Source organism: Hyperolius riggenbachi, chromosome 4 (assembly GCF_040937935.1).
Source record: "Hyperolius riggenbachi isolate aHypRig1 chromosome 4, aHypRig1.pri, whole genome shotgun sequence".
NCBI classification, from domain to species: domain Eukaryota; kingdom Metazoa; phylum Chordata; class Amphibia; order Anura; family Hyperoliidae; genus Hyperolius; species Hyperolius riggenbachi.
In genome coordinates, this window is record NC_090649.1 from 91,257,435 (window position 1) to 91,284,505 (window position 27,071).

A 27,071-nucleotide genomic window follows, 5' to 3' on the forward strand; every position below is an offset into this window, starting at 1 on the left:
ACCTGTCTATCTGACGGAAATTTACATGGTGTGTACCAGGCATTAGTTTTGAACTAATTAGCACCAGACCAGTGGTGCCTTTTTGTTTTTATTTTTGTCCTTAAAGGGAACCAGAGAGGATCCAAAGAGACCAAAAGAAAAAGCTTTTATACATACCTGGGGCTTCTTCCAGCCCCATAAGCCTGGATCGCTCCCACGCCGCCATCCTCCGCTTCCTGGATCGGCGGTACCGGGTCCCGTCACTTCCGGCGGACGCGGCCAATTGTCAGCATCACAGCGGCTCCCTCCATACACGTACGCATGCGGCTGCGCAGTAGGCAGCCTCATGCGTACTTGTATAGAGGGAGCGCCGTGTGATGCGGACAATTGGCCGCGTCTGTCGGCCGACTGGCGGCCATGACGGGACTCGGTACCGGCGGATCCAGGCAGCAAAGGACGGTGGCGTGGGAGCGATCCGTGCGTATGGGGCTGGAGGAAGCCCCAGGTATGTATAGTATCTTTTTCCTGGGGCCTCTGGTTCCCTTTAAAGGACAACTGTAACCCCAAAAAAAAAGTTATACACTCATCTAAGAAGAGGGAAGGCTCTGGATCCCTTAGAGCACGGTTCCCCAACCCTGTCTTTAAGGCCCACCAACAGTACATGTTTTGCAGAAAACCACAAACATACACAGGTGAGGTAATTAGGATTTCCACAAAACATGCAAAGTTGGTGGGCCTTGAGGACAGGGTTGGGGAACACTGCCTTAGAGCCTTTCCATTCCTCTCTGAGTCCCCTCGTTCTACCGCCAGGCCACCCGTTCCAGCTGGACCCCCACATGGGCAGTATGGAGCAGTTTCTCTTCAGAAACATTCAAGCACTTCCGAGAAGACTTGAAGACACAGTCCACTGGAGATTTAAAGGGAACTAGAGATGTACCCTAGATGAAAAAATGAAAAAGAAGTTATACATACCTGGGGCTTCCTCCAGCCCCATACGCGCTGATCGATCCCACGCCGCAGTCCTCCGCTGTCTGCATCTACGAGAACCGGCTCCCGTCGCTGACGTCATCGGAGCCGCGCTACGCAGGAGAAGTGCGCCCTCTACGTATCTCTCCATACACTGCTGCAGAGATACGCAAAGAGCGCACTTCTGCTACGCTTAGACTGGCTCCGACTGACGGAACAGCGGGGAGCAGGTTCTCGTAGCTGCGGTCAGAGGAGGATGGCGGCGTGGGATCGATCAGCGCGTATGGGGCTGGAGGAAGCCCCAGGTATGTATAAAATCTTTATTTTTTCATCTCTGGTTCCCTTTAAGTGGGGGCCTGGCGGAGGAATGAGGAGATGCAGAGAGGAACAGGAAAGCTCTAAGAGGTCCAGAGCCTTCCCTCCTCTTAGATGTGTAGCTAACTTTTTTGGTTTTTATTGATTACAGTTGTCCTTTAAATAGGCTTTAACTGTCAATGTATATACAGTCACAATGTATTCCCAACTCTGACCTCAAAGCCCACCAATGGTATGTTTAGCAGGAAACTACAAACATTCACAGCTGGGGTTAGCGCTGATAAACTACCTCTGTGGACTTCCACAGAACATGCACGGCTGGTGAGCCTTGAGCCTTACCTTCCGTGGTGGCATCGTGAAAGTCAGAGGAAATGACGCTGGCATCTTCATACTTGGGGTCGTGTAAAACATAGTCAAAATCCATTTTCTTAATGAAATCCACATTGGGCCACATATCCAAAGTCTGGTGAAAATACTGGTTTTCTCTGAGAGCTACAAAGAAAAATGGAAATGCAACAATCAAAGATCTGATTAGATGCTATCAGGTAGTGAAATGTAAATGCCTAGAGGCTGGCAGTGGGACCCCGTACAGGACTGGAGCTGCGGCCAGGGACACAAATGCCTTCTAGCGGCTGAGAGAAGCCCCGGGTATGTAAAACTTCATTTATTTTGTGGCCTCCGAAGTCCTTTATGTTTCACTTAAGTTTGCAAAAACAGATCTCCCATGATGCATCATGGTTAGGATTGCATATCATCTGATGATATGCTGAATATGCATATCATTTCTTTATGCCCCCCTAAGGCCTTGTTTCTATCTGTGCGCTTCTCAGCAGACAGAAGCGCATAGATGGAAACAAGGCCTCGTTTCCCATCATACGCGCTTCCGTGCGGATATGGAAGCGCGTATAATGTGCTGAAACGTAAGAATGGCAGAAGGGCATAGACAGCCCTTCTACCGTTCACATCTACTGCGCTGTGCAGCAGTACGATGCGCTATGAAGCAATTGCATACTGCTGCTTTCATTTTGCCCGCAAGCACAGAGCTGATCCCATCACTGTCAATAGATGGGATCAGCAAAGCAGCGGGGCAGATGGCGTGCGATCGTACGCGTTGCATTCCGATCGCACAGCCATCTGCGCTGAAGAGATGTGAATGAGGCCTAAGACTACGTTTGCAGTGGGGAGTAGCATTGTATACCCTGTAAAAACAGGATCACAATGGAAGGGGGAAAGTCGCATTGCGCGTTACGTAAGCCACGGTACGCATACAGTGAAGCATACAGTACATAGAATGTATGCTTCACTGCCACTGCTGACACTCTTCTTATGCGGTAACGCACTGCGTTAAGCCCAATGGATTCCTCCCTCCGCACTTCTAATGTCTTGATGTGAACGTACCATTACATTATACTTGCATAGCTTTAGCCATCATCATCTGGCTATTCCGGAGTCCTGTGCGCAAGAGTGATTCCATAACTATAATATTTTACATAGGGGGAGCTATTTGCAATAATAGATGACGCTTTTTCCCGCACGGTAATTGATTTGGATATAGTGACGTTTTTGAAGGTACTTAATCCGGTTTTGCCAACATTCTATTCACTTCCCAAAGTTCACAAAGACCTCAAAAAACCCCCGGGGCGCCCGATAGTATCGGGTAGGGGATCTCTCACTGAACGGGCAAGCGCATATATAGATAGACATCTTCAGCCACACGTGTGTGCATTGCCATCATATGTTCGAGATTCATCATACTTGCTGCAGATTTTAGAAAATCTTCAGCTTCCTCCTGGTGTGTTGCTTGTGACTCTGGACGTGGAGGCCCTCTATTCAAGTATACCACACGATTTGGGTGTGGAGGCTGTTAGGATATTTTTGGGGGAGTTGAGCATACAGAATACTGCACATAATATGTTTCTGTTGACTCTTCTGGATTTTATTTTGAGAAACAATATCTTTTTGTTTGAGGACACCCATTACCTCCAGGTGCAGGGGGCAGCGATGGGCACCACGTGTGCTCCGTCGTATGCCAACCTGTACCTGGGGGCGTGGGAGAGAGAGCTGTTTTCCAATGAGGGCCTGGCAATGTACCTGTGCCACGCATTGGCCTGGCACAGGTACATTGACGACATCTTGCTTTTTTGGACGGGTGGCAAAGAATTATTGCTACAATTTATTACAATTATTAATAAAAACATTTGGAATCTGAGGTTTACTGTGCACATGAGTCATGTTGAGGTTCCATTTCTGGATCTTCTGATCTCGGTCTCGGCTGCGGGCCTTGTCTCTACAAGTTTATATAGGAAAGAAACGGCAACAAATGCACTTCTGAGAGCAGAAAGTTTCCATCCAAAACATACCATTAATGGTATCCCTACTGGACAGTATTTGCGGATTCGACGCAACTGTTCAGAGGATGATGCCTTTCAGAGGGAGGCCTTGCAGCTGAGATCGAGATTCAGACAAAGAGGATATAAGAATAAGACTCTTATCGAAGCTTATAAGAGAGCTAATGCTAGTAATAGATCTGCCCTATTGGATAGAAGTAGATGTCCCGCCAGCGAGAGGTCAGAAGCAATCAGGTTCTGTACCAGATTCTCGGCACAGCATAAAGAGGTTTCGAGGATATTGGATAAGCATTGGCACATCCTCACTAATGATGCCAAATTGAGCACAGTGTTAACACAAACTCCCCTCTATTCATTCCGGAGGGCACCGTCCCTACGGGATCTTTTGGTTAACAGTCATTTTGTCGATCCTCGGGCCAACAAGAAGCACTGTAAGGTGACTGGTACATATACTTGTGGTGGTTGTTCGGTATGCCGTTACATTCAGGTGGGCAGATCGGTCCGCCTCCCGGATGGCCGGGATTGGTGTTTCCCACACTATGTAAATTGTAGTACTACTCTTGTGGTTTACTTGTTGCTCTGCACTTGCGGGGCCTTTTATGTGGGAAAGACCAAGAATGAATTTCGTACACGCATCTCGCAACATATCACAAGTATCAAAAGTCCAAATTATAATAACCTTACTCCCGTGGCGAAACATTTTAAGTCCGCTCACGGTGGCAGGTTTCAACATGTGCGTTTTGTTGGTCTGGACAGAATTCATAACTCTGCAAGAGGTGGCAACATGGATCGCTTGCTTCTACAACGTGAAGCAAGGTGGATATTTGATTTGGAGGCAACTAAGGAACCAGGCCTCAATGAAAACACAAGCTATGTTCCCTTTCTGCCACCTTAGGGAGTTTTGGCGCAGCATCCTACACCTGAAGGGTCTGTGTTGCTTTTCTAGTGGGAGGGGCTTTGGGGGCTCCCTGCTGGGGCATCTCACATCTAATTTTCCGCATGATGTTTAGGGAGAAAAAAATTTCTTGATTTGTGTTTATGCCATAATTGGCTTGATCCCCATCTGGACAGGGATGTGCAGGCATGCACATCTCTTCCTTTTTTATGGTGGGGGGTAGTCAAAATGTAAGAGTGAGCGGAATTATATGTACTGTGATTTAAATTATCTATTTAAATTCGTGGTTTTGTAAAGCCACATATACATATGGTAGGCGGTTTCTAATTACGAATAATGATTACTACTGTATAGTCACTTTGTTCTTGTGATGTTGTTTTGGGATGGGATGTGGAACGCTTGTGTCTGCTTGTGCTGCCGCCGTCTGATCCGGCTGCTCTGGCGTCTCCCGCCCCTTCCCCGGGGCCTGCGTGCGGGGGGGCGGGGCTCGGCGGACGCGCCGGGTGTGCTATTGGGCGCGCCCGTCGTGTCTGCCCGCTCCGCCCCTCCGCTCGCATTGGCCCTGGTGTGGGGGCGGGAGACGCCGTACATGCGGTCGGATTGGACGGCGGCTTGCACATAGGCGCAGCGTGGTCCACAGAGAGACACGCCTCCTGAAGAAGCCGGCAGAGTCCGGCGAAATCGATCGAGGACGCCGTCCTCCACCATGAGGTCTTCTCCTCCACGCCTCCATGCTGCCTAAACCAGGTGCTGCATCCCTCTCTCCATACCTCAGAGACTCGGCCAGTCTTTCCAGGCTTTATCACAGCAGACCAACAACAGACCGGTGGATACAGTAAGAGCCCTGAGGGCACCTCAACTGCACATGCACATGCGGCCTGTACAGAGACATTGTTAACATTGCCATGCACCTTGTCTGCTTGCTTTGCATTGTGAATTGGCTAGCACTGGATGTGCCTTGCTGCTGCTTCAATCTGACACATGCTGCTATTTGATGTGCCTGTTTGCCAAAAGTTCCCTAGGAATCATACTGCATGTGCTGTGCTATGCTATATTACAGGACTGTACTCTGCCATATCAATATACTATACTGAGGTGACTTGTTAGCCTGATGGGACGCTGAGCACTCCATTTATTTTATTGGAAGATCGTATGCCCAATATAGGAGGCTATATGACATGAAGGAATCATTATGTACTGGATGAATGCTCTGGAATCCATTTTTCAAATGAACTTCCTATGATATCCATAAGTCTTTACTTGTGAGGGATTCGGCAGCATTTTTTCATAACAAGGTTTTGATCTATTTTTGCAGGGCTGCGCAGCCATTAACACGTGTGCACATATCTCTGTTCAGGAGGGGGAGAGTATAGGGGACGCCTGGGCGGGTATGTGCATGGATGGGGTGGGGGATGGGCTATATGGTGGGATTTTTATCTTGCAGTTTTTAATAATGAGCATATGTTTGAATAAAGTTTTGTATTTTTGAATAAGACTGATTTGTATTCAATCAGGTCTCACTCCTCCTTTACTCTATCTCATAGTTTGTACTATTATAATATTTTACATTACAGCCAACCAGCCTTTCAGATGTCGGTTTGCAATAAAGGCCTCCATATTTCTGCCAAGCCTTTAAATGGCAGATTCATCCCACACAATAACCCGTAGCACTTCTTTAGCAGTCTTATAAATAGTACCCATTTTCCTGAAAGCTGTAAGGTCAAGTACCTGTGTGGGCTTGTTACAAGAGAGCTTGTCATGTGCTTCATCACACTCTAGCACCACTTACCATCTGGAAATCTGTCATGTTTAAAAAAAGAACAAAAACGCCTAATAGGTTAAAATAGTGAAAAACAACTCACTGCTGTGTATCTCGTTCTCATCGTACACGTCCACCTCAGTGAGTCTGATAAGCATTCTGGACAGGACGCTCAGGAACTGCAGGTAGGCTCCCGTCTTCCCCACCTGGAGGGGCAACCAAAACTAGGTTAAAGAGGAACTTTAGCGAAAAGGGGGAAAAATAAATCAATACATTGCAAAGTAGGAAGTTAAAAAATAGAGAGATCAAGAAACGATTGATAAAATGTGTTCATGTGGTTTGATGCACAATGAGCCTGCGGGAAGTCATCATCTTTACTACTGGCAGACATGAAAAAAAAAGACAGACAGCAAAAACTGCCATTATCTACAACCACAACCCCTAACAATGCGATGGGCTAAAAGATTGTTTTTTTTATAGGTATACATTTGGGCAGAGGGAAATACTGGTTGCTAGGCAGTTGGAAACAGCCGTTATTTCCCACAATGCAACAAGGCTCCCACAGCGTGATGTCATTGCATAGCTTTAGCCATCGTCATCTGGCTATTCCGGAGTCCTGTGCGCAAAAGTGATTCCATAACTATAATATTTTACATTACAGCCAACCAGCTTTTCAGATGTCGGTTTGCAATAAAGGCCTCCATATTTCTGCCAAGCCTTTAAATGGCAGATTCATCCCACACAGTAACCCTAACCCTAAGTGCGTTACTGAGAGTTCTATGCACAGAGGGAGATACTGGTGCTTGCCGGTTGGAGAAAGACGTTATTTCCCACAATGCAACGAGGTACCATGGTCATGACATCACACTGTGGGAGGGGTTTCACCACAATATCAGGCATACAAATCCCCCGATGATATATTTGAGAAAAGGTAAAGATTTCTTACGGGAAAGGGGGTATCAGCTACTGATTGGGATGAAGTTCAATCATTGGTTACAGGTTCTCTTCAATCTCACATTTTACTGAATTCATTGCCGGGCAAAATAAAGAAAAGCACACAAACAGAGCGGCGTGGATGAGAATACTACCCAGCTTGCTGTGTTTCATTAGGGATTCATCAACCGTATGCTCTGTGCCAATTAAACACATTTGCAAAGTTCATTAGACACCCAGCTGGATCCACAGAGTTTATTGGTGGACAGAAAGGCCTCTTTGGCACATGGGAGTTCTCCAATTTCCTATCTGCCTTTGAAACCAAAACAGTTTAATTTCTTAGAGCGATTTAACTATTTACGTGTCTGGGAAAGGATGACTTATCTCTGAGATAAACATTGTGCTGTATTGTGGATGTATGCCAAAGAGGTCCTGTTATTTACCATACACCAATTCTATCCATGTACTTCTCACTTTGCTTACCTATCCCCCTCCACACACTAACCTCCCATCTTCCACATACATTTCCTCACTAATATCCTATCCCCTCCACACATTTCCTCACTAATATCCTATCCTCTCCACACATTTCCTCACTAATATCCTATCCCCTCCACACATTTCCTCACTAATATCCTATCCTCTCCACACATTTCCTCACTAATATCCTATCCCCTCCACACATTTCCTCACTATTATCCTATCCCCTCCACATTTTCCCTTACTAATTTCTTATCTCCAGAGATTTCCTTACAAATTTTACATCCCCTCCACACATTTCCTCACTCATTTCCTGTCTCCACATATTTCGGCACTAATTTCCTATCCCCTCCTCAGTTTTCCTTACTAATTTCCTATTCCTCCCATGCATTTCCTTACTAATATCATACCCACTCCACACATTTCCTCATTAATTTCCTATCCTCTCCACACATTTCCTTTGTAATATTCTATGTGTAATATTACACATTTCCTCAATAATTCCCTGCCCCCTCAACACATTTCCTCACTAGTTTCTTATCCTCTCCACCAAGTTTCTTTACCGATATCGTATGCCTCCACACATTATTTCACGGATTTCATATCCCCTCTACACATTTCCTCCCTCATTTCCTATCCTTTTCACACATCTCCTCCCTTATTTCTTATTCCCCCTCCCAACTAATAAACATCAGTGAGTAGTGGACCCTAAATCATTCCATTCACTGAGGAACCCGAGGAGGAATAAAAGGGCTTTGTAGTCTTGCACTGTTAACTAGAGCAAGATTGGTTAACAGTCTTGTTTGATGTCATTGGTGCCAGTGTGTGGGATGTAAGTCCATAGGGAGAAAAGGGCTATAAAAATACTATCATCATTATTATTATTAATTTGTGATGTTGCTATGGACAATTGTATGTGTTTTAATAAAAAAATCATACAAATAAGTATTAAATAACACTTGAGTGTTTTCTGGTTCTCTTTAAAGAGACACTGAAGCGAAAAAAATATATGATATAGTGAATTGGTTGTGTACTATGAATAATTACTAGAAGATTAGCAGCAAAGAAAATATCCTCATATTTTTATTTTCAGGTATACAGTGTTTTTTCTAACATTGCATCATTCTCTAATATGTGCAGATTACACAACTCTCAGCATTCAAAATGATTCTTTCAGAGCAGTCTGTGAACTAATGAACTTAGTTCACTTACAGTTGAGATAATTAAAGTCAGATAACAGCCCTCTCCACGACTTTGAAAGTCGTAGAGATTTATGGCTTTTTTGCATAGAGATAACAACTAGAGTTTCTTAACTCTTCCTGAACTGGAAACAATTAGACTGATATCTGATCTTAATGTTTTATTTCTTAGCTGTACTACACATACAAATCATAATATCATCATTTTTTTCGCTTCAGTGTCTCTTTAAGCCTTCATGGCATTAGTAGTCCCCTCTTCAGCCATGTACAAAAAGTCTACACGCCAATAAAACAAATTTGGGGATGTAAAAAATAGATCACAAAAAAAATTCAAAAATTTTCCAAACCTTAAATGTGACCTATAACTTGTACAAAAGCAACTAAAAAATTGAAATCTGTAAAGGGAAAAAAATATTTTAAAAAAACGAAGCTGGTTGCATAACTGCACACGTCCTTTAACACTTTGTTGAAGCACGCTGGTTTGAAGCACGTTTTAATTGAATTACAGCGTTCGCTCGTCTTGGGTACACACCTGCCATCAATTAATGAGCCACTGATTAACCCCACATAAAGTTCAGCTGCTCTAGTGGGATTTCCTGACATTTACTCAGTTGCTGCTACAGCAAAAGGCATAGATCACAGAGAGCTTACTATATATCCAAGGGATCTCATTGCTAAAAGGTATCAGTCAGGAGAAGGGTACAAAAATTCCATAGCATCGGATGTATCAAGGAATACAGCGAAGACAGGCATCAAAAAGAGGAGAAAATATGGGACAGCAGTGATGTTGCCATGAGCTGGATGATAAATGATCAGGGAAGCTGCTGAAGTTCCCATAGCAACACTGAAGTAGCTGTCTGGCAAGTACTGGTTTGTACTACAAACATGTGACAGTATTCTTCCTTCTTCTCCATATCTAGTCTATGGAGTAGGGTTGAAGGATGGAAGACTAAGCTAAAATGTGCAAAAAAAAAATACATCAAGTCTCCCAAAAGCATGTGGGAAAATGTGTTCTGGTCCAATGATGAGACCAAGGCTGGACTTTTGGACCACAATTCCAAAAGGTATGTTATGTTTTAGGGAAAAAAAGTGAATTGAATCAGGCCCAAGATGTTATAAATTGTAAATTGGTACATAGATATAAACTGACCCATAGGGATATGTGAAAAATTCCTTTTTGTTAGTTGTCCGTTGTGTTATAGCAGACAGCAAGTTATTAAGTGTAACCCAGCCCTTGGCATCACCAAAGAAAACCATATCCACAGTGAAGCATGGTGGTGCTTTTCTTTAGCTGGATCTGTGGCTTTAGTCAAGGTGGAGGAAATGATGAACAGTTCCAAGTAACTTTTGGCCACAAACCTTCAGGTATTTGCCAGAAAGCTGAAGATACAATTTAACCTTTCAACATCACAATAACCCTAAGCATACATCCAAATAAACAAAATAATGACTTCACTTGTAGAAAATTAAAGTTTGAGAATAACCCAGCCAGAGCCCAGACCTAAATCCAATAGAAAACATGTGGGGTGGCCTAAAGAGGGCTGTGCACAGGACGAGCACTTTTGCAAGGAAGAGTGGGCAAGTCAAGATGTTACATGCTGATAGATTCATACACAAGAAGGCTAAAAGCTGTAATTAAATTGCAAAGTGTTTAAAAAAGTATTAGTTTAGAGCCTGCAAACATTATCGTACTTTGGTTTTTTTTTTCCTCCCCCCCCCAAACAGATTTTGAATGGTATCATTAAAGTTGGTAAAAGTTCTGAAATGATTTATAGTGATTTAATTGGTTCACATCACAAAAACCTGGCATCTAACCAAGGGTTTGTACACATTTTTATATCAGAGGTGCCCACACTTTTTCAGCTTGCAAATTAGTTCAAAAAGCAGTGTTAGGGAGTCTTGCCCAAGTACTCCTTGATGAACAGGTGCTGGCTTACTGAACAGGAAGAGTCGAGATCTGAACCCCGGTTGCCCGTGTCAGAGGCAGAGCCCTTAACCAGTACACTATCCAGCCACCACCAGAAGGTCATGAGCTACGCAATTGGCAATCCTGTTTTTTTATCCAATGTACATTTAAGATCTTACTACTTGAATGCAAAAAGAAATGAGAGGCCATCAAATATGTCCTTCAACCAGCTTCTACCTATCATGGAAATATCACTGACCTTAAAGATAGATAAACAGCAGTTTTCCTAATTTGTGCTTTCTTTGAAGAACATAATATATACCTGTGGTGGCCCACTGAGCAGCAGTCTTCTAGGATGGAAAGTGTCCATTCTGCCTTCATTGACATTGCTGTAGTCCATGTGGTTTGGCTTTGGTACCGTCCATTGGCGGTAGTACAAAGACTGCTCTGTACAAGTCATCATCTTGCTCAGGAGGGGTCGGAATGAGCTCGTCCATGCCACGTCACAATGCGGCAGGAAGGACGATGACTTAGAAAGCCCGCTGCTGTCGGTAGAAGTAATGATGTCATACACCAGTTTGGGGAGGAACACTATAGGTGGCTGTTTGTAGGCCTTGGCCATAGAACACTGGCAGATTTGCAGGCCGTTGCCAGTTTTGACGCTAGACGATGAAGAAGAGGAGGTTGTGGATGTGGTGCTCTGATTGTTTTTGAGAGGTTGAGGGCAGCTGTTGCTGTCCGGCTGTTCACATGCGACAGTCGGTGGTTTCTTTGTGCTCTTTTCAGATGGCACTTTTGTCTTCTCGGACGCAGCTGTGCCTTCATCACTATTACAAACCGATAATTGCTGGGTCACCTTCATACAGTCATCCGCCAGAGGGGAATAGGAGGACTCGCTGTCTGCAATGGAACCTGAAAAAACATACGACGTTAACGCGTGTAATCTAAAGCTATGCACACACAAACAAAAGTTGTTTGAACTGTCCACCAAAAGACAGATTGTGTTGTATCGAACGCCAATCGTGTTAAAAAATGTAGCCAAATGATAATGATCAGTAACCGATATTGGGCATTTGGCCTGATCCATCCGGTGGAACAACTCGGATAACTGGTTAGCAGATACAGTGCAGTCGGCCACAAGTGTACAAAGTCGCTTTAAAAAAAATTGCAGTGATTTTCGCGTACGCGCACATTTTAATGAAAGTGAATGGGAGCGATTTTAAAAACTACTAATCAATCGCAAAACACTCAGAAAAGCGCTTCTAGTGTGAATGGGCCCCTACAGTGTACCTGAGATGAAAGACATCTCAGGTACCATACTTACCTGCAGCTTACTTAAGCCCCATTGAGGCCGCTCAGTCCCTCGCTGTCTCCCGGGGTGGCTTCTGTCCCCCACAATATGGCCCGAAAGCCTGGCTGAGACGCACATGCATGGTCCAGCCGGGCCACGCATGCGTGACGAAATGAGACTTGACCAGACTTTTGGGCTATAATGCGGGAAACAGTAGCCACCCAGTGAGACAGTGAGGGACTGATTGGCCTCAAGGGACCTAAGGAAGCCCTAGGTAAGGATTGAATCTCAGGTTCACTTTAAATGACACTGTTCTACAAAATGCGTGCCTGTCTTGCATAATGTCACTTCCATGCACAGTATTTACATGAGTTTGTCATTTACAATATTGGCGTGCATATAATGTTGAAAATACATGTAATGTGTCGCTAGGAAATTCTCTTCCACAATGTTGGTTGTCTGTTTGTGGCAACTTTTGTAGAGAATGTGTAAGGACCTCAAGCAAAAAGGAAGGACTTAAAGAGGAACTCCAGTGAAAATAATGTAGTAAAAAAAAGTGCTTCATTTTTTACCATAATTATGTATAAATGATTTAGTCAGTGTTTGCTCTTTGTAAAATCTTTCCTCTCCTCGATTTACATTCTGACATTTATTACATGGTGACATTGTTACTGTGGGCAGGTTATGTAGCTGCTCCTAGCTGTTTTGGCTGTTAGAGACAGCTGTAAACAGCTGATTCCTGTCTGTGAACCTTGTTACATTGTGGCAGTTTGCCCAGGGTACCGCGGTACTCAGAGCTTCTTGTGGGAGGGGTTTCAGCACAAAATCAGTCATACAGCGCCCCCTGATGGTCTGTTTGTGAAAAGCATTATATTTCTCATGTAAAAGGGGGTATCAGCTACTGATTGGGATAAAGTTCAATTCTAGGTTGGAGTTTCTCTTTAAAAGTTGTAAGAAACATTTCTTCTTTGCTCTAAAAGATTCTTTACAGTTTACAGCATAACACCTACCACCAGAAAACAAATTGGTAGCAGAACTGCATTCAAACAGTGAAGTCTGGTACACACAATTCAATTTGCTGTCAGATCAACGGTTCTGAATGATTTTCCGATCACTACTGCACAAAAACAATGGAAAATCGATTGCAACCTGATCGGATCTGATGGGAAATTGCATGGTGTGTACCAGGCCATAAACGCAGCACTTTCTTCTTCAGTGGGAAGCTTACCGGTAGCTCGGAAGCTGAGAAAGTGATTACATTGTCTTGTTTAAGTTTCCTTATCAGCCACTAGTAGTAAACATTCCTTTGCAGTGCTTTAGATGAACACAAAGCAGAAAGTGTACACAGAAGACACATTCTCACTGGATACATTATAATATATAAATACAGCAGCTATGCAATAAATTACAATGGCAGATTTCAGAACATATTAACTATACTTTGGGAACTTGTAAATTATAAATGGACGATAATACTTGTGCACAAAAGCAAATATGATAACTGTATGGGTTATAATAAGTAGGAAAACACATTGTTATTAAATTTTTCAATCACAAACAACGTTGTCACATGGGCACCAACTGGTTTAAACTGCCACATTTATTAGCTTGCAAGATGAAAAACATATGAGTACAGCTATTTGTATCCAATCGCAATACATCACCGCCCCGGTGTCACCACCCACAGAGACCTGTCCGGACATTTTTATTAAATGGTATGTCAGATTTTAATCCTGCTTTAAATCCAAAATTCTGAGTTATTTCTAAATATAATCAGTTAATACCTCACCATAATTTAGTTTCAAGTTGATGCAAACCATTTTAATTTTATGCAGCTTGCAGCTTGACCAATCAAAATCATCAGCTATCGCAATTGCTTAGTCCAATTCCAAGTTGTAGAAATTTGCAAAAAAAATGGTATGAACTTGAAACTAGTAGCACCTCATTGGCCATCTGTACTTGGTACACAAAGGGAATCGCAGTCAAGGGGCTTGATTTACAAAGCGGTGCAAACTGTTTAGCACGGGATTTATTGAGCCATTTTGAAAGCGCTTTTCTAAGTGTTTTCAGAGCGATTTTCGCTTTTCTAAGTACTTTTGTGTAGCGTTTTTTTTTTCACTTCCTGATGTCAGTCAGGAAGTGAACTCTTTGCCCCAGAAATTAATAAATACAGTGTATTTATTCATTAAAAGCGCTCGGGAAATCGCTTTTCAAAGCGCTTTTTCAAGCGCTTAACAATTTCCCTGTCCTTTCTATTGAAACGTTATGAAAACGGTGCAAGAGCCACACGCTTATTTGAGAACACTCACATAAACAAACATTACACAGGTGCTAGCGCTAAAAAAAAAAACAAAATCGCCCCTTATGTGAACCAGTCCTTAGTCTGGCAAAGTGCCATCCAATTACAGAAAGAACTATTTTAAAAACCACATAAATCTTGTGCTACTCCTCTGCCTCCCGCCTCCATTGAAATTAACTACCGGTATGATATACTGTAGGTATGACAAAAAGGAGATATCCTTCTTGGGGCTTTATTCACAAAGCGGTGCTAACCTACTTAGCACGTCTAAAGTCTTTAGACGCGCTAACCAGGGTGCTAAGTAGGTTAGCACCGGATTTCTCAATCAGTACTTTATACTGGTTGAACTCGATGGACGTATGTCTTTTTTCAACCAAAATAACTATGTAACTATGTAAGATCGTGCGCTAACTTTGCGCATGTAAAGTTTTACGCGCGCAAAGTTTTATGCGCGCTAAGTCCCATAGGCTTTAATGGGCACTTCGCGCGGTGCGCTCTGTGCAGTACGCGCGTAAAGTTTTACGCGCATAAAGTTTTGCGCGCGTAAAGTTTTATGCGCGAAAAGTTTGTTTAGACGTGCTAAGGGGGTTTTCACAGGCGTGCTAACAGTTAGCACCGCTTTGTGAATCAAGCCCTTTATCTCTGGGGAACGCACTGCAGGGTTTGCACTGACTTATCTACTTCCGTCACACCACATCTCGATAGTGTGTAGTCTCCATGGACCTACAATGCCCTTGCAACCAGCTGCATCAGGGGAGAGTACTGCGAAGCATGGCGACGTGTGAAGTAGCCGAAAAGCACCTATATACAGCCGACCAATCTTTCCACTGAATTAGAAACACTTCTCTAACCAACAGGTACTCATATAACTGGTTAACCTTCTGAGCAGACAGCAGAAAGATTCTTACCAGAAGCTTTAGAACACATCGATGAAGAGGCAGAGTCACGAGAGCGGGACCTCTGCCTTTTACCGGGGCTCCTCTTCTCTGAAGTAGACCCTGGTTCAATGGAAAAGAGCATAAAACCTATTAGACATGTTTAAGAGCCATATAGAAAGCTATTATCTCCTTGACCTGCAGAGCAATGAGCAATTACAGCTCTAGCTTGCTGCCAGGATGTCATCCTTCTAAAATCACCAATTATACAATCTATCCTGATACACCTACTCCATGGATTTCATTTCAGAGCCCATACTTGAAATTACGTAGGAGGAAAATGGATGGAATATGTAATTATTAATGGCATTAGGAATGAGACAACGCTAGACTGGCTGCACCTGTGATGTCCCCTGAAGTTCAGTGATAGAGAGGTGTGATCTGCCTGTTGACAGAGCGGCATGATCCTGGCACAATGTCATTGCAGCACAGTTACCATTATACTATCTTATCCTGACACTATTTAAAGTGACTCCGAGCTCACCCAAAAAAAGAAAGTTGTACTCACCAGGGGGTTTCTCCAGCCCAGTGCTGGTCGAGAGGTCCCACGCCGGCGTCCTGGCTCCTCTCCTTCTCCCCGCTCCGGAATGGCTGACAGGCCGCAGCCCGGGCAACACTCGGCAGAGTGTCGGGCTGCTCCTTCCACGTATGACGCGGCTGACGTCACACGCCGGCCGCCTCGCGTCATCACAGCGCGGCCGGCGTGAAAGTACTGCGCATGCGCGCTTTAATCGCGCATGCGCAGTACTTTCACGCCGGCCGCCGTGATGACGCGAGGCAGTGTGACAGGCACTGTATTTATTAATTTCTGGGGCAGTGTGACAGTGTAATAACTGGGACAAATGGGCAAATAAAATACATGAGTTTTAATTATGGTAGCGTATATCAATTTCAAACTATAATGGCCAAAAACTGGGAAATAATGAATTTTTTTCATTTCTTTCTTAATCTTCCTGTTAAAATGGATTTAGAAAAAAATAATTCTTAGCAAAATGTACCACCCAAAGAAAGCCTAATTAGTGGCGGAAAAAACGAGATATAGATCAATTAATTGAGATAAGTAATGATAAAGTTATTGGCGAATGAAAGGGAGGTGAATGTTGCTTGGATGCATGAGGTTTTCGACACTGTGGGGCTGAACCGGATAATATACACACTGCAGCAGGTAAATGGAAATTGCTTTTGTGGCTGACATTCCTCCTTTAAAGGACACTTGAAGCGAGAAGGATTAGGAGGCTGCCATATTAATTTCCTTTTAAACAATATAAGATGCCTTGGAGTCCTGCTGATCTTTCTGGCATCAGTAGTGTCTGAATCATACACCTGAAACAAGCATGCGGTAAATCTAGTCCCACTTCAAACACCTGATCTGCATGCTTGATCTGGGTGTAACATGTAATGTGTTCCCCCATGCCCATGGTGAGTGTTGAAGTGGTGCCTAAGCTCACCTGTCTTTTCTCCTTTGCCATTGGGCACCTGTACATGACCTGACGGCAGGTACAAGTTCACACACGTGCACCCGAGTCATGGAGTACAGGCCTCCTGAGGCGATGTGCAGAAGACACAGGAGGAGGCGTGGCAGTGGATAGGTCAGCTCTGCAACCATGGGTGCACACTACATGTAGGGGGGAGTCTGGCAGGTGGAGGTGGCTGCAGATTTCATGCTAGAAGCAATAGAACCCTCTCTGTTCAGATTCGATCAGAGAAGGATCTATCTGACGGTTTAATCCGATGGCCATCTGGGGTGTGTGGGCACCTTCATTCCCCCCATTCAGCAAGTGAGCAGATACTTCATGCATCTAGGGAATGGGAAGGCTACACTGTTTATTTCCTTATTCGGTTTACCATCGGTCATCATCTCCTCGTCCTCATTGTCTGTGCTGCTCAGCTTGTCTGGGTCACTGTCCATCATCATCTCCTTCCCCAGGCCTCCATCCTGAGGCATCACAGCATCAACAAAGCATGCCGCCAGTCCCATCTCCTGCTCCAGTGTTGTCCTCTCCCAGGTACTGAACTGCACTAGGCGGAGGTCGCAGTACCGCAATGACCTGTGCAGACAGAAACAACAGCAAATGTGATGCTATACAAAGGTGGTATAAGCTAGCCCTCTCACTGAGGGCTCGTTTCCACTGTTGCGACGCGATTTCGGCCGCATTCCGACGCTTGTAAAAACGCATGCGGATGCGTTTCCGCATGCGTTTTTACCCGCGATTTCGCGTGCGATTTCGCATGGCAGGGTGCCATGCGAAATTAACCATGACACTGCCAGGGCAAAATAACATTGAAAAGGTGCGAAATCGCCCGCGAATTCGCGGGTAAAAACGCATGTAAAAACGCATCCGTTTTTACTATTAAATACATTAGCGGCGATTCGCCCGCATTCCTGAGGCACGCGAATCTGCACGACCCTGTCGTGCAGATTTTCCCCGCACAGAAAAACGCCGCCGCCGCCGCACACGTGGAAACAACCCCATACAGTAACATTAAGTATGCGAATCCGCATGCAGTGCCCGCATGCGGATTCGCTACAGTGGAAACGAGCCCTGAAACAAATCCTGCTCCAATGTAAAGTGTCCTTCCATTAAACAAACAAAATAAATAATAATAACTCCAGGTCAGATATATACATTGCAAGTATTCTAGCAAACATTTTTCCAGGTTTCTAGCTGTGTCTTTTTTTCAGATTCAGAGGATGGCCTTACTAGTGAATTTGTTTAACCACTTAACTTCTTGCCGACCGCGTCACGCCAGTAGGCGTGGCCGCGGCGGCAGCCCCAGGACCGCCTAACGCCAATTGGCGTAAAGTCCTGGGGCTCTGTTTTGCAGGAGATCGCGCGCAGGCTGCGCGCGCATCTCCTGCTTGGGGGGCGGAGCTCCGCCCCGCCTTCAGTCTCCGAGCGGCTATTGCCGCTCGGGAGACCGGTAGACGGCGTGATCGCCGTCTATTTACTTTGTGCAGCGCTGCGATCAGCAGCAGCGCTGCACTGGGGACAGCCGTGTGACACGGCTGTCCCCATGGGGGACAAGAGAGCGATCGGCTCTCATAGGCAGAAGCCTATGACAGCCGATCGCCATATTTGGCCGGCTGTGGGGAGGGAGGGAGGGAGGGAGGGAGGGGAGTTAAAGAAACAGGGTTTTTTTTAAAAAAAATAACAAACAATAATATTTATTAAAAAAAAATAAACATGGGGGGAGCGATCAGACCCCACCAACAGAGAGCTCTGTTGGTGGGGAGAAAAGGGGGGGGGAATCACTTGTGTGCTGAGTTATGCGGCCCTGCAGCTTGGCCTTAAAGCTGCAGTGGCCATTTTAGCTAAAAAATGCCTGGTCACTAGGGGGGTTTAGCCCTGCAGTCCTCAAGAGGTTAAAGTGGATCCGAGACAAAAATTTGCTGTCTTCAATTTTGAAAAACTTACATATGGTTTCTGGAGCATTCTTCCCCCTCAAATGCTTTTTAAATTTTATTAATTGCCTAATAATCTCGGATCCGCTTTAAGGATTGTAGGCTTACACCCCCTAGTGACCAGCTATTTTTTTTTACTAATTAGGCCACTGCAGCTTTAAGAGCTCATTCCAGGGCTGTACAGCTCAGCACACAAATGACCCCTCCCCCTTTCTGTCCACCAATAGAGCTTTCTATTGGTGGGCTCTGATTGCTGTTGGTGGGCTCAACATCTTTGTATCAATCTTTTAAAAAAAAAAATTTAAGTCTTCAAGTTTTGTAACAAACTTGTGGCTTTACAAACTGTTTGCGGCTTTCATGGGAGTCGAGCAGGGCCATAACTACAACTCACCCCCCCAGCAATACTTTGATGGGGCCCCAAAAGCTCAGACCCTTACCCTTATCTACCACTGGTGACCCTCATGGCCTTGGGGCCCATCTCCCAAGGGTTATAAAACAAGTGTGGACATCATAATCTTCACACCCATAACAAGTGTAGCCACAAAACACCGCTCTCTGGAGCGGCGATCTCTCAGTCTAAAAGTGGAGGCCTCCTTTAGGATTATAAATATCTTCATTCCAGGAAAACCCATAAAGTAGCCTTACCTTGGCAAAGATTCCCCACAAGGTTCCATTCCGCTGCATATGAGGACACAGGGCAGGCCCTCCAGCTCCAGGAACGTCTGTGGTTGCCACTCTTCACTGTCAATCTTCTGCCACACCTGTCACATTGCACACAAGATTCCTAATTAACAGTCATCAGAAATAACCTGAGCTGTGAGGCCAGCCCAATCCCATAGAATTAATGTGGCTTTAACACCCCAGGTACATACAAGTTACTTCCATTCCACTTATACATGTAACACACTGTATATTCCCAACAGGCACTGTAGAATCAATAACACATGAAAAAAACAATGGTTACAGCAGAGTGGAATATACAATGATAAGGGGGGAAGCAACAACAATCCAGTGTGATCAATCAACAACAACAAAACCCTTATAAAGTACTTTTCTCAAGTAGCACCCAAAGTGCATAGGCTTGTCTCTCTGATTAAAACATTGTGATCTGTTCAGGGGAAAAACTTATGTGATCATAAATGCCAGACTAAGCAGGTGGGTTTTCCGTTTTGATTTAAATGTGTCCAGGGCTGGAGCTGTGTTTATTAAGTTTGGCAAGGAATTCCACAGGGTAGAGGCAGCATGACAGAAAGCTCTGGCTCTAAAGGTTTTTAGTTGGACTCTGGGGGTGGTCCAGTTATTTGATGTGAGGTTGCGGGTAGTGTGACGCACTTGTAACCAATCCTTCAGGTATCCGGGCCTTAAATGTTAGCAAGCCAATTTTAAAAAGGATTCCCCACTTTATAGATAGCGAGTGTAGTGAGCAAAGGATTGGTGTTATGTGGCAATGGCAGGGTTGGCTTGTTCACAGTCTTGCGGCAGCATTCTGTACTGGCTGCAGTCTTTATATGGAAGGTCTGCATAGAGGGTGTTGCAATAGTCCAGCTGTGATGTAATGAAGGCATGAAATAGGTTTGGAAGATACTCTGATGGAATGAGGTGCTTCATTTTTGCAACATTCCTTAGGTGAAGGAAAGAATGCTTTACAACAGCTGAGATTTGATCCCTGAAGTTTAACTACTAAATGACCGGGGAGAAAAGTGGGGGAGGATCACTTGTGTGCTGAGTTGTACGGCCCTGCGGCAAGGCCTTAAAGCTTAATTATAAAAAAATAGCCTGGTCACTAGGGGGGTGTAAGCCCAGGGTCCTCAAGTAGTTAATTGCCCATCAGTCAGTAAACACAAGCTGCACACAGTGTTGGAGCTAGTAAGATGGGCAGGGGCCCACTGGAAATTGCAATCGCCGAGTGCTTTTGATAGAGATTTTTGCAGTGTTTTTCAAAGCCATTTCTGTCGCTTTCGAAGTGATTTTTAATTTAATGGTAGCAATTGTACATTGATTGCAATTTGAAGTTTATTTTTTTATTTTTTTGTGGTTCTTGGATGTAAAAGCGCAGCGCACCTCCATCCCTTGAAGCGTTCAGCGCATGCGCAGAACGCTCCAGTGGATGGGAGCACGACGGTTGGGGTGCGCGCGGACGAGCCACGCATGCTCAGAAGGCCACGACTGCCCAGATTACCAGGAGTCATAGCGGCTTTACGGAGGGGCTGAGGAGGACGGCGAGGGGCTCATCGCTGCTCATGGGGCTGGAGGAAGCCACGGTGAGTATAAAAAAGCGCTAGTGAACCATCTCTGGTACACTTTAAGGACATTAAGCTACCTACCACACTGGTCTGAACTTGGCCATGGCAAACAACAACGACCGCCATGGCAAAGAATCAGGAGTAAGATCAATGTGTGCAATGCAGTCGCACAACGTTTGCTCAAGATCCGGCATGCCTGCACCCGACCACCGCACGATCCCATTGTTTCCCCCACTCCCACTCCCCTACCCGGAGGAATTTTCTCCGTTACATGCTCCTCCTCGTCCCTCAGTCCTCCCACATAGCAACAGATGTGGCGCTGCCGATGCTATGTCGCCTAGCCGGGATTGGTACACAATCTCTTGGCCCGACAGAGATGACCCTAATGATCCCCTGTGTACCGGGCATAGGATTGACTATGGTAGGTATTAGATCGTGAGCTCCTAAAGCTCCGTACACTTGTGCAACCGTGGTCATCAGAAACGAAAGATGGGTCAACTGATAATCGATTTAAAAAAAAAAATGACCCAACCACAGTAAAAGACATTATTATCATCCATGTAGACTGATCGGTCCGGGTGGATCGGTTTGGACGTGGTTAATCATTCATACTACACATAGCAAGCGATCAATCCATGTCAATTTTGCTCTCCTGGGTCTGAGTTGACTTTCTTTCAGATGACCACGGTCGCACGTGTGTATGGAGCTCAACTACTTACTGACCATGCTAATCGAAATCAACGCCCTGTTTTGATGCTGATCTGGCTGCCAGGGCGTAGATTTCTATTCACTGCCGCAGTGCGCATCCATAGTTTTTGTCGCTCCCATCGGTCTTGCTGCTGTTTCCCCACCGTCTTCCATCACAGCTCACTCGCTCTGCCGTCTCTATGACTGCAGAGCCCTTTGAGCCAGTCAGGAGCCGATTTCATTGGCTCCTGGTCGTGTCTATCAATGTAAGCAACTCCCATAGGCTTACATTGATACACACGGTCTGGAGCCAATTAAAGTGGCTGCTGACCGGCTCACAAGACTCTGCCGTTATAGAGATGGAAGAGTGGGTGTTCTGAGGACCCCGGCGTGCGGCATGGACGGCAGTTGCGGCAGGTATGTGCAGCGATTCGTCGGTATTCTGTCGTTATTGTGCCAGCAGTCTCTGGTCCTTAAGGGGGCAGAGACCGCTTGTACTTAAAGTGAACCAGAGACGAAGCACCCTCATGTATTTCACCATATATATCAGTGGGAACATTAGACAAAACACCTACCCTGCTCTCTGTTAAATTCTTCACTGCTCTGCCTGCCTGTTAGCAGCCCTGATAAAATCCCCGACTGAGCATTCAGTCTTGCTTTGCTCAGGAATCATTATAGCTGAGTCTGTCTTCTCTGATGTATTTTCAAGCCCAAGCCTGCCCCCTTCTGGCTCTGCTATAATGACTCAGCTATAATGATTCCTGAGCAAAGCCAGACTGAATGCTCAATCTGGGATTTTATCAGGGCTGTTAACAGGCAGGATGAGCAGTGAAGCATGAAACAGAGAGCAGGGTAGGTGCTTTCTCTAATGTTCCCACTGATATATACGGTAAAATACATTAGTGTGCTTCGTCTCTGGTTCACTAAGGGCTCTTTCACATTAGGACAGATTTTCTGCGTTTCAACGCAACGGGTAAAGTTTGCGTTACCCAAGGTGAAAGTCCATAGACTTTCATTTTAGCTTTCACATATAACGCAGCCTTTTTGTGCGTTGCGTTACACTGCACCCAGACGCAGTTTTTCGGCCAACGCTAGCTTTATGCGTTACAATGTTAGTCAATGTAAAACGCACACTATGCGCGTTTTTAATTCGTTAACGCAGGCAATCAGTCCCAGAATGCAACAGAGGAACAATGTAGAAAGTTGAAAACTAAAAGGAAAAAAAATTACCTGCGGTTTCCTATGTGCTGTAACGCATTGAAAACGGATTAAAAACGCACACTCACTGCAGTGAAACGCATATTAAAACGCATACAACAAAATGTATGCTTTGAGCGTTCTCCAACACAAGCTCTGATGTGAAAGAGCCCTAAGTGCTTAAGAGAGACAGTGATTATGGACTCTGTGTAAAGTGCTGCAGAAGGTGTAATTGCTATAAAAAACACAGTAATAATAACTAAACTCTATATGTGTGTGGCTAGCAGAGGGACACAAGTGATAAGGCTGTCTCAGTGGATGGCCAGGCTCTGCTGGTGTGAGGGGATCAGGGCCTGCAGTACAATTCATTTACCTTCAGCTGGTCCACAAAGTGCTTTCCAATAGTGACCGGTGCGTTGGGCTTCCCCAGGATAATCTCAAACTGATGCTGTAGGCCGAGGCGCTCCCTGACGTGGCAGAGTCGCTCATAGGCCAGCGTGGCCAGAGGGATGCAGGGGATTCTCAGGAGGACCATTAGGCCATGCCCGCTGGCACACTGCTTCGGGGCATTCAGGAGGTTCTGGACGATCTCCAGCGTTTCCACCGACGTGTAGTTCTTCATCTGGGACAGTCCGCACACCGCCATCATGGCTGACGAGTAATGCTGGATCAGCAGAAACGTCCGGATCACAGCGCTGTGTAGCTTGGGAAACCTACCACAAATGGGAACTACATCAATCAACAACAATAACCAGAAAACCATTCCATAAAAATGAGAGTCAAGTAAAGTACTAGATTCATCTGCTAAACTATATTGCATACTTGGAGAGAGGAAAACTATTTAATGGCCCCTTAAGTTTAAAGGGACTCTGTAACAAAAATGTCATTGTGTTTTCTACCATCCTACAGGTTCCTAAACCTATTTTTCTCTGCTCTCTTATCTTTTACAAGCTGGATAAATCCTCTGTTCACATACTGATGAGTCACATACTGCAGAATTACAGACAACCAGGCAGAAACAATCAGCTTGTAACTCTTCAGTGAGCTGCAGGGGGAAACACACAAATGATCTCTTGAGATTCAAAAGAAAGGGTGTATACAGCCTGCTTGTGTATGGATGTATTTTCTATGTGTGGACATATTGTACATCAACCTACTTCCTGTTTTGGTGGCCATTTTGTTTGTTTACAAACAAACTTTTTAAAACGGTTTTTGACTACTTTTAATGTGGCGGGGAGCGGCGAAATTGTGACAGAGGGGAATAGGAGATGTCCCCTAACACACTGGTATGTTTACTTTTGTGCGATTTTAACAATACAGATTCTCTTTAAAGTGAACCCGACGAGAAAATAAACTGATGAGATAAAAAATTGTATTTACCTTCCTACTCCTAAAAATTGACTTTTTTTAAAGACATCCCACGATTTTATCTTATATTTAAACATTTACAAAGTAGATTGAATATTCAGAATCATTTATTTCACCAAGCACCACAGGATCATGCCTGGAATTGGGTTTGGCACATACAGAGCTCAGCATCTGCAAATACACAGCAATAGTGCAATATACAGAACCAAACAATATAAAGCTTATTACAAGATATAATAAGATAATGATAACAGTCTGTGAAGACTAAGCACTTGAGAGCAGCCAGTACCAATAGGACCTAAACACACGGCGTACAAATGTCTCTCAAGATGGGCAACGGAGGACGGTTAGTGCAGCAATTGCTCCGTGTGTATGCAGCAAGTGACAAAGACTGTCTGCAGACAAGCCCTAGCACAAGAGATCAAACCGTTCAATCCCTCACAACTTTTGTAGTACAAACCGTCTTGCAATTTAGAGTTGTGTTGTGTGTACAAATTTCTCAAAGACGGACAGCTTGTGGACAGCTTGGAAGCAGATGATGATCATTTTACAAGTCCGTGGCAGCCTGATTCTGTTGTGAGATCACTCAGTATGTTGTCGCGTGCGTACAATTGTTGCCTTGCGAATTGCCTCTTAAAACTGCACGCTGCAATCTTCTGTCTTTAGTTCCTGCCTCGCAGCTAAAGATATTTGTATGCCGTGTGTATTCACCCTTACGGTCCCCTACAGAAAGAATGTCCATGACAAAGCCAAGTCTGTGAACCTAAGAGGAGGGGGGGGGGGGGAGTGATGGGGGAATGTGGGTGGAGTTCAGGAGGTTGGCAGCAGAGGGGGAAAAAAAGAGTTCCTGTGCCTTGTAGTCCTGGTGGAGGTGACTCGGAACCTCCGACCTAAAGGGAGGCGATTGAAGTAGCAATGGCCAGGGTGAGAGGGGTCATTTGCTATCCTCAGCACCCTAGAGTGCAGTCTAGAGTTGTAGAGGAGGTCAAGCATACCAGACCAGGATGGAACAATGTTTTGTTGTCACTTCCAAGCCTGAAGATTAAGGGCCCATTCACACTGAGAACCGCAGAACGCCGGCGATTACCGCCGGCGTTTTGCGGGAGTGATTTTCCCGCGATCATCGCGGAAAAATCACTGGACACTGCGGCGGTTTTGGAGCGATCGCGTTTAGCGTGCTTTGCACGCTAATTACGATCGCAAATCGCGGAACGCTCGTCGCCGGCAAACCGCTGCATGCAGCGCGGTTGAGGTTATCGCTAACCACAACCGCGGCAGTGAGAACACTGCCATTCGCTACATTGTGTAGCGGTTCTCGCAGAACCGCTAGCGGTTTGCCGTGAGCGGGAATCGTGCGATTCCCGCTCAGGTGTGAATGGGCCCTAACTCTGTCAGGCAGCAAAATAAAACAAGTAAAAGAGCCTAACTATTAATGTTTTGCACTGTACATACACATGTTTATCTCGTCATGTTACATGTCGGCTTTGGTACACTTGTGTCTGTGGGAATTCGCAGACAATTCCCTGCAAGCGTTTTGCCGCACATGCGTTTTGTGTACATTTTTAACACATGCTTTTTTTAAGTAGTAGCCAGTGATTTTAATAGGGAACACGTCCGTAATGTAGAAAAGTAGTGCAACTTGATTTTTATATTTTTTATTACTATGCGAAATCACAAATACCTCCCAAAAAAACGCAGCAGCCCCACAGAAATGGATTAAAAGCATCATCTTCTCATTGCAGCAAAACGCTACAGATTTTAAGTGTGACCCCTGTCTAAGGGACATTGGGGTATTGGGGTAAATTCACAAAAGCTTAGTAGACTTAAAAAGAAACTGTAACCAAGGATTGAACTTCATCCCAATCAGTAGCTGATACCCCCTTCTCAAACGGATCATCAGGGGGCTTCTGTATGGCTGATATTGTGGTGAAACCCCTCCCACAGTGTGATGTCAGCACCTAGGTACTGTCGTCATTAGGTGCAGATGTAATTGTATTGCCTGATATTAAGAGGAGCACCTAGGTACTGACATCGGTGTCAGTTAAAAATGGCGCACAGCGCCAGGGGGATAAAAAGGGCGCCCCATAGACTTACATTATATAACGCTATTTAGCGTTATAAGGCTTAAAAAATGGCGCAGGCAGTGTGCCTTACACTTATAACGCTAAATAGCGTTATAAGTGGTAAGAAATGCAGCGGGGGTCGGGGGAGGAGAGAGAGAGAGGCAGCGGGACGCTGGAGGGCGTAGGCATCGGGGGAGGATGTGCAGAGCCATACGTTACCTTGTCCCGGCCGCCGATCGCTCCTTCCCTCCGCTCCTTCTCTTCCTCCATTCGTTTACTGTAGTCCTGCAGCCGGCCAATCACCATGTGGCTTCAGTCTCCGCATGGTGATTGGCCGGCTGCAGGAATACAGCAAACGAATGGAAGGAGCGGAGGGAAGGAGCGATCGCCGGCCCAGGACAAGGTAACGTATGCCTCTGCATACATCCGATACCTATGCCCTCCAGTGTCCCGCTGCCTCTCTCCTCCAGCCCCCCCCCCCCCCCCCGCTGCCTGCCTACACTAACAGCCCCCGCTGCCTGTACTACCGAGTACCGACCCCAGCCCCCCGCATGTTTTTTCATGGCGCACCGCTCTGCAAAACGGTAAATAGCGTTTTATTTATCGGCAGAACGGTGCGCCATTTTTCTCCCTGCGCCATTTTCGCATGTAAGCACTGACATCACACTGTGGGAGCCTTGATGCCTTGTGGGAAATAACAGCTGTTTCCAACTGCCAAACATGCATCATCTCTTTCCACTGACATCATCTGCCGGCAGTAAAAATGTCACTATGTGATAAATGTCAGAATGTAAATCAGGGAGAG

At 45.2% G+C, this 27,071-nt stretch overlaps 1 protein-coding gene across 4 annotated transcripts in view; it reads right to left on the minus strand.

The window, feature by feature from the left end:
- Window positions 1-27,071, minus strand: part of GREB1 (growth regulating estrogen receptor binding 1) — a 198,631-nt gene that overhangs the window by 50,045 nt on the left and 121,515 nt on the right. For all 4 annotated transcript variants that reach the window (XM_068280291.1, XM_068280292.1, XM_068280290.1 and 1 more), the window contains 7 exons: window positions 23,209-23,548; window positions 19,354-19,469; window positions 17,151-17,353; window positions 15,279-15,368; window positions 11,103-11,692; window positions 6,366-6,468; window positions 1,600-1,752 (listed from right to left, as the gene is read on the minus strand). In XM_068280291.1, coding sequence (XP_068136392.1) covers window positions 1,600-1,752; window positions 6,366-6,468; window positions 11,103-11,692; window positions 15,279-15,368; window positions 17,151-17,353; window positions 19,354-19,469; window positions 23,209-23,548 — 1,595 coding nt within the window. The remainder of the gene's footprint in view (window positions 1-1,599; window positions 1,753-6,365; window positions 6,469-11,102; window positions 11,693-15,278; window positions 15,369-17,150; window positions 17,354-19,353; window positions 19,470-23,208; window positions 23,549-27,071) is intronic.